The 8021-nt window shown below is 47.4% G+C and overlaps 1 protein-coding gene across 1 annotated transcript in view; it reads left to right on the forward strand.

The window, feature by feature from the left end:
- Nucleotides 1–407: 407 nt before the first annotated feature.
- The window catches only part of LOC115169220 (receptor-type tyrosine-protein phosphatase mu-like), a 27863-nt gene continuing 20249 nt past the window's right edge, over nucleotides 408–8021 (forward strand). Inside the window, exons 1-4 of the mRNA XM_029724696.1 lie at nucleotides 408–413; nucleotides 865–1014; nucleotides 4905–5078; nucleotides 6151–6282. Coding sequence (XP_029580556.1) covers nucleotides 408–413; nucleotides 865–1014; nucleotides 4905–5078; nucleotides 6151–6282 — 462 coding nt within the window. The remainder of the gene's footprint in view (nucleotides 414–864; nucleotides 1015–4904; nucleotides 5079–6150; nucleotides 6283–8021) is intronic.

Raw genomic sequence — 8021 nt, forward strand, 5'->3', positions numbered from 1 at the left:
TCCGACACGTTGGTTCAGGCTGGCTTAAGTGGGCATTTTGTCAAGAAGCAGCGCGGCTTGGTTGGGTTGTGTTTCGGAGGACGCACTGCTCTCGACCTTCGCCTCTCCCGAGTACCATAGGGGAGTTGCAGCGATGAGACAAGACTGTAACTACCAATTGGATACCACGGAATTGGGAAGAAAATTCAGTTTAACAAATGTAAGTTAAAGCGGGTACAGTCTCAGTGTTCACAGTAAACGCGTTTGATGTTACACAGAATGTTCAAGTTTGTTCTCAGCAAACCTGAAATTTGTCCCTAATTTTTTTGGGAGGGAAAGTTGCTCGTAATGCGAGCATTTCACTGAAAAGTCTACACCCGTTGTATTCGGCTCATGTGACAAAATATACTAATATTCGATAGGATATAATGCTGGTAAATGTTGATGTCATAGATGAAACGCAGCAACAACCAGTCGGGGGGATGATGAGGCCTTGGTGTTGAACCAGACACAACATCATACTGTAGTAAAACCAGTCAGTCAGGGAAGATGAACCAGATGAGGACCGCTGAACTGTATTTGACACCCCCTTCAATACCTGTGTGTGTGTGTGTGTGTGTGTGTGTGTGTGTGTGTGTGTGTGTGTGTGTGTGTGTGTGTGTGTGTGTGTGTGTGTGTGTGTGTGGTGTGTGTGTGTGTGTGTGTGTGTGTGTGTGTGTGTGTGTGTGTGTGTGTGTGTGTGTGTGTGTGCGTGTGTGCGTGCGTGCGTATTATTTTGTTACTGATTTAGCCTAGTTTCGGTTCTTGTCTGTAGTCACCACATAATACTCATCAACTATTTCTATTTCTTCTTACTAAATAAAATCTTGATCTTTATTTTCCCAGGAGCAGTATGTCTTTATCCACGACGCCATCTTGGAGGCGTGTCTTTGTGGTGACACCACCATCCCAGCCAATCAGCTTCGCTCGGTCTACTATGACATGAACCGATTGGACCCCCAGACCAACTCCTCTCAGATTAAAGAGGAGTTCAGGGTGAGATTCTTGTCCATAGGGGTCCTTCCTCATTCAGGGTGAGGAGTAGACAGACACATTTTACAGAAGCAAACCACATCTGCAATAAGGAAACAAGTACTGATAATGAAGGTAAGGGCTTTCCAATCAGTGGCTCTTTCCCAACAAACACAGAGGACTGTTGAACCATCCCTTATAGAAACAGTTTGGTGGCTATTGGGCCATCCTTTTAAGACCATGTGACCCTCTAACCCCTAGTATCTCTGTCTCTCTCTCCAGACTCTAAACATGGTGACTCCTACGTTTCATGTGGAGGACTGTAGAATGTCCCACTGTAACCCACTGTAACCCACTGTATCGCCCTGTAACCCACTGTAATGCCCTGTAACCCACTGTAATGCCCTGTAACCCACTGTAATGCCCTGTCACACACTGTATTTCCCTGTAACCCACTGTAACCCACTATAACGCTCTGTCACACACTGTATTTCCCTGTAACGCCCTGTAACCCACTGTAACCCACTGTAATATCCTGTAACGCCCTATAGCCCACTGTAACCCACTGTAACCCACTGTAACGCCCTGTAACCCACTGTAACCCTCTGTAACCCACTGTAACCCATTGTAATACCCTGTAACCCACTGTAACCCACTGTAACGCCCTGTAACCCACTGTATCGCCCTGTAACCCACTGTACCTACTGTATCGCCCTGTAACACACTGCATCGCCCTGTAACCCACTGTAACCTACTGTAACCCACTGTAACCCACTGTAACCCACTGTATTGCCCTGTAACCCACTGTAACCCACTGTACCTACTGTAACCCACTGTACCCACTGTAACCCACTGTAACCCACTGTAACCCACTGTATCGCCCTGTAACCCACTGTAACCCACTGTAACCCACTGTAACCCACTGTAATGCCCTGTGACCCACTGTAACCCACTGTAACCCACTGTACCTACTGTAACCCACTGTGTTGCCCTGTAACCCACTGTAACCCACTGTATCACCACTTAACCCACTGTAACCCACTGTATCACCCTGTAACCCGCTGTATCAACCTGTAACCCACTGTAATCCACTGCATTGCCTTTTAATCCACTGTAACCTACTGTAACCCACTGTATCACCCTGTGACCCACTGTATCACCCTGTAACCCACTGTAACCTACTGTAACCCACTGTAACCTACTGTATCGCCTTGTAACCCACAGTGCCTACTGTAACCCACTGTACCAACTGTAACCCACTGTAACATACTGTAACCCACTGTAACATACTGTAACCCACTGTATTGCCCTGTAACACACTGTAACCCACTGTTGTTCCCAGTAACCCACTGTAACATACTGTAACCCACTGTATTTTCCTGTAACACACTGTAACCCACTGTTGTTCCCTGTAACCCACTGTAACCCACTGTACCTACTGTAACCCACTGTATCGCCCTGTAACCCACTGTAACCCACTGTAACCTACTGTAACCCACTGTATTGCCCTGTAACCCACTGTAACCCACTGTACCTACTGTAACCCACTGTACCAACTGTAACCCACTGTAACCCACTGTATCGCCCTGTAACCCACTGTAACCCACTGTAACGCCCTGTAACCCACTGTAACCTACTGTAACCCACTGTATTGCCCTGTAACCCACTGTAACCCACTGTACCTACTGTAACCCACTGTACCAACTGTAACCCACTGTAACCCACTGTATCGCCCTGTAACCCACTGTAACCCACTGTAACGCCCTGTAACCCACTGTAACGCCCTGTAACCCACTGTAACCTACTGTAACCCACTGTACCTACTGTAACCCACTGTGTTGCCCTGTAACCCACTGTAACCCACTGTAACCCACTGTAACCCACTGTATCACCATGTAACCCACTGTAACCCACTGTATTGCCCTGTAACCCACTGTAACCCACTGTAACCCACTGTAACCTACTGTAACCCACTGTAACCCCCTGTAACCCACTGTATCCTACTGTAACCCACTGTATCCTACTGTAACCCACTGTAATCCACTGCATTGCCTTTTAATCCACTGTAACCTACTGTAACCCACTGTAACCCACTGTATCACCCTGTGACCCACTGTATCACACTGTAACCCACTGTAACCCACTGTAACCTACTGTAACCCACTGTAACCTACTGTATCGCCTTGTAACCCACAGTGCCTACTGTAACCCACTGTATTGCCCTGTAACCCACTGTAACCCACTGTAACATACTGTAACCCACTGTATTTCCCTGTAACACACTGTAACCCACTGTTGTTCCCTGTAACCCACTGTAACATACTGTAACCCACTGTATTGCCCTGTAACATACTGTAACCCACTGTATTGCCCTGTAACATACTGTAACCCACTGTATTGCCCTGTAACACACTGTAACCCACTGTTGTTCCCTGTAACCCACTGTAACTCACTGTAACCTACTGTAACCCACTGTATTGCTCTGTAACACACTGTAACCCACTGTTGTTCCCTGTAGCCCACTGTATTGCCCTGTAACACACTATAACCCACTTTAACCCCCTGTATCGCCCTGCAACCCACTGTAGCCCGCTGTAACCCACTGTAGCCCCCATTAAACCCTTGTATCGCCCTGTAACCCACTGTACCTGCTGTAACCCACTGTAACCAACTGTATTCCCCTGTAACCCACTGTATCAACCTGTAACCCACTGTAACCCACTGTATCGCCCTGTAACCCACTGTATCGCCCTGTAACCCACTGTAACCCACTGTATCGCCCTGTAACCTACTGTAACCCACTGTATCGCCCTGTAACCCACTGTAGCCCACTGTAACCTACTGTAACCCACTGTATCGCCCTGTAACCTACTGTAGCCCACTGTAACCTACTGTAACCCACTGTAACCCACTGTAACCCACTGTATCGCCCTGTAACCTACTGTAACCCACTGTAACCCACTGTATCGCCCTGTAACTCACTGTAACCTACTGTAACCCACTGGTGTTCCCTGTAGCCCACTGTATTGCCCTGTAACCCACTGTAACCCACTGTAACCCCCTGTATCGCCCTGCAACCCACTGTAGCCCACTGTAACCCACTGTAGCCCCATTAAACCCTTGTATCCCACTGTATCGCCCTGTAACCCACTGTACCTGCTGTAACCCACTGTAACCAACTGTATTCCCCTGTAACCCACTGTATCAACCTGTAACCCACTGTAACCCACTGTATCGCCCTGTAACCCACTGTAACCCACTGTATCGCCCTGTAACCTACTGTAACCCACTGTATCGCCCTGTAACCCACTGTAGCCCACTGTACCCTACTGTAACCCACTGTATCGCCCTGTAACCCACTGTAGCCCACTGTAACCTACTGTAACCCACTGTAACCCACTGTATCGCCCTGTAACCTACTGTAACCCACTGTAACCCACTGTATCGCCATGTAACCCACTGTAACCCACTGTATCGCCCTGTAACCCACTGTAACCCACTGTAACCCACTGTATCGCCCTGTAACCCACTGTATCGCCCTGTAACCCACTGTAACCCACTGTAACCCACTGTACCTACTGTAACCCACTGTGTCGCCCTGTAACCCCTTGTAACCCACTGTATCACCCTGTAACCCCTGTAACCCACTGTATTGCCCTATAACCCACTGTAACCCACTGTAACCCACTATATTGCCATGTAACCCCCTGTAACCCACTGTAACCCAATGCATTGCCCTATAACCCACTGTAACCCACTGTAACCCACAATATTGCCATGTAACCCCCCTGTAACCCACTGTAACCCAATGTATTGCCCTGTAACCCACTGTAACCCACTATATTTCCATGTAACCCACTCTATTGCCCTGTAACCCACTGTAACCCAATGTAACCTCTACTGTCTCTCTCCAGACTCTGAACATGGTGACTCCTACGCTGCGTGTGGAGGACTGTAGTATCGCCCTGCTCCCCAGGAACCATGAGAAGAACCGCTGTATGGACGTCCTTCCTCCTGACCGCTGTCTGCCCTTCCTCATCACCATCGACGGAGAGAGCTCCAACTACATCAACGCTGCTCTTATGGACGTATGTCACACACACACACACACACACACACACACACACACACACACACACACACACACACACTGCATACACACACACACACACACACACACTGCATACACACACACACTGCATACACACACTGCATACACTCACACACACACACACTCACACACACACACACACACACACACACACGCACACACTGCATAAACACACACACTGCATACACACACACACACTGCATACATACACACTGCATAAACATACACACACACACATTGCATACACATACACACACTAACACACACGCACACACACTAACACACACACATTGCAAACACACACACACTAACACACACACACAGACACACACTAACACACACACATTGCAAACACACACACACACACACTAACACACACGCTAACAGACACACACACACACACACACACACACACTGCAAACACACACGTTCAACGCTGCACTCATGTACGTAAGGACTGAAGTCTCAGTAGTCTGTTCCCAGATCTGTTTGTGCTGTGTTGCCATGACCATAGGAATTATCAAGACAACATAAAATCAGATCTGGGTCCAGGCTATCCTCTCAATATCTAGAAATGGAGAAAAACCTGTAGTCAATGAAAATAGTTGTTAGGAGTTTAATTAAAATCTCTATCTCCCTCCCCCTCCCCCTACATCTTTCTCTCACTCTCTCCCTCTCCCTCCCCCTCCCCCTACCTTTTTCTCTCACTCTCTCCCTCTCCCTCCCCCTACATCTTTCTCTCAATCTCTCCCTCTCCCTCCCCCTCCCCCTACCTTTTTCTCTCACTCTCTCCCTCTTCCTCCCTCCCTCTCTCCCTCTTCCTCTCTACCTCCCTCCGTCCGTCCCTCCCTCTCCTTCCCTCCCTCCCTCCCTCCCTCCCTCTCTCCCTTTCTCCCTCTTCCTCCCTCCCCTCTCTCCCTCTTCCTCTCTCCCTCTTCCTCCCTCTCTCCCTCCCTCTTCCTCCCTCTCTCCCTCCCTCTTCCTCCCTCTCTCCCTCCCTCTCCCTCCCTCTCCCTCCCTACCTCCCTCTCTCCCCCTGCCTCATGTAGAGTTATAAACAGCCGTCAGCATTCATCGTTACCCAGCATCCTCTGCCCAACACAGTGAAGGATTTCTGGAGGCTGGTGTTGGACTACCACTGTACCTCCATAGTGATGCTCAATGATGTCGACCCAGCACAGGTACACACACACACACACACACACACACACACACACACAAATGCATTTGCCCACATGTACACATGCACACAATTCTATGGGAGTTAGTATATAATCTGAAAATGGACTGTGAAATAGACAGCATCTGAAGTAGTTTTTTTTTCCATGAATAGAACCTTGTATGTAAGAGTCCAGCTAAGAGAAAAATAAAAGAATAGCTTTGTGTGTCTACACAAGGACTCATAACGTCCGACACACACGCACACAACACACACACACACACACCACACACACACACACACACACACACACACACACACACACACACACACACACACACACACACACACACACACACACACACACCACAAGGACAGAGACATTCAGTCTCTTGTTAAATAGAGAATGATATCAGGCACCAGAGATAGATGTGGAGTGAGGTAGGACATGACAAGAGAAGGAGCATAATGTAGCTCTACAGTGGAGTACTGTAGATAGGATACACAGCTACAGTGCTTTGCAAAAGTATCCATCCCCCTTGGTGTTTTTTCCTATTTTGTTGCATTATAACCTGTCATTTTAAATTGATTTTTATTTGGATTTCATTTAATGGACACACACAAAATAGTCCAAATTGGTGAAGTGAAATGAAAAAAACTTCCAAACAATAAAAAAAAGGAAAACTGATGTGTACATATGTCACCCCCTAAATAAGATCTGCAACCAATTACCTTCAGAAGTCACAGAATTAGTTCAATTAAATCCACCTGTGTGCAATCTAAGTGTCACATGATCTCAGTGTATATACATGTTCTGAAAGGTCCCAGCGTCTGCAACACCACTAAGCAAGGGGCTCCACCAAGCAAGCAGCACCATGAAGACCAAGGAGATCTCCAAATAGGTCAGGAACAAAGTTGTGGAGAAGTACAGATCAGGGTTTTATAATTTAAAAAAATATTAGAAACTTTGAACATCCCACGGAGCACCATTAAATCCATTATTAAAAAATGGAAAGAATATGGCACCACAACAAACCTGTCGAGAGAGGGCCGCCCACCAAAACTCACGGACCAGGCAAAGAGGGCATTAATTAGAGAGGCAACAAAGAGACCAAAGATAACCCTGAAGGAGCTGCAAAGCTCCACAGCGGAGATTGGAGTATCTGTCCAGAGGACCACTTTAAGCCGTGCACTCCACAGAGCTGGGCTTTACGGAAGAGTGGCCAGAAAAAGTCATTGCTTAAAGAATCACCAAGCATGGTGGTGGCAGCATCCTGCTGTGGGGATGTTTTTCATCAGCAGGGACTGGGAAACTGGTCAGAATTGAAGGAATGATGGATGGCGCTAAATACAGGGAAATTCTGGAGGGAAACCTGTTTCAGTCTTCCAGAGATTTGAGACTGGGACGGAGGTTCACCTTCCAGCAGGACAATGACCCTAAGCATACTGCTAAAGCAACACTCGAGTGGTTTAAGGGAAACATTTAAATATCTTGAAATGGCCTAGTCAAAGCCCAGACTTCAATCCAATTGAGAATCTGTGGTATGGCTTAAAGATCGCTGTACACTAGTGGAACCCATCCAACTTGAAGAATGGGCAAAAATCCCAGTGGCTAGATGTGCCAAGCTTATAGAGGCATACCCCAAGAGACTTGACTTTGGGGGGTGAATAGTTATGCACGCTCAAGTTTTCTGTTTTCTGTGTTATTTCTTGTTTGTTTCACAAGAAAAAATATTTTGCATCTTCAAAGTGGTAGGCATG

This window comes from Salmo trutta, chromosome 31 (genome assembly GCF_901001165.1).
Source record: "Salmo trutta chromosome 31, fSalTru1.1, whole genome shotgun sequence".
NCBI classification, from domain to species: domain Eukaryota; kingdom Metazoa; phylum Chordata; class Actinopteri; order Salmoniformes; family Salmonidae; genus Salmo; species Salmo trutta.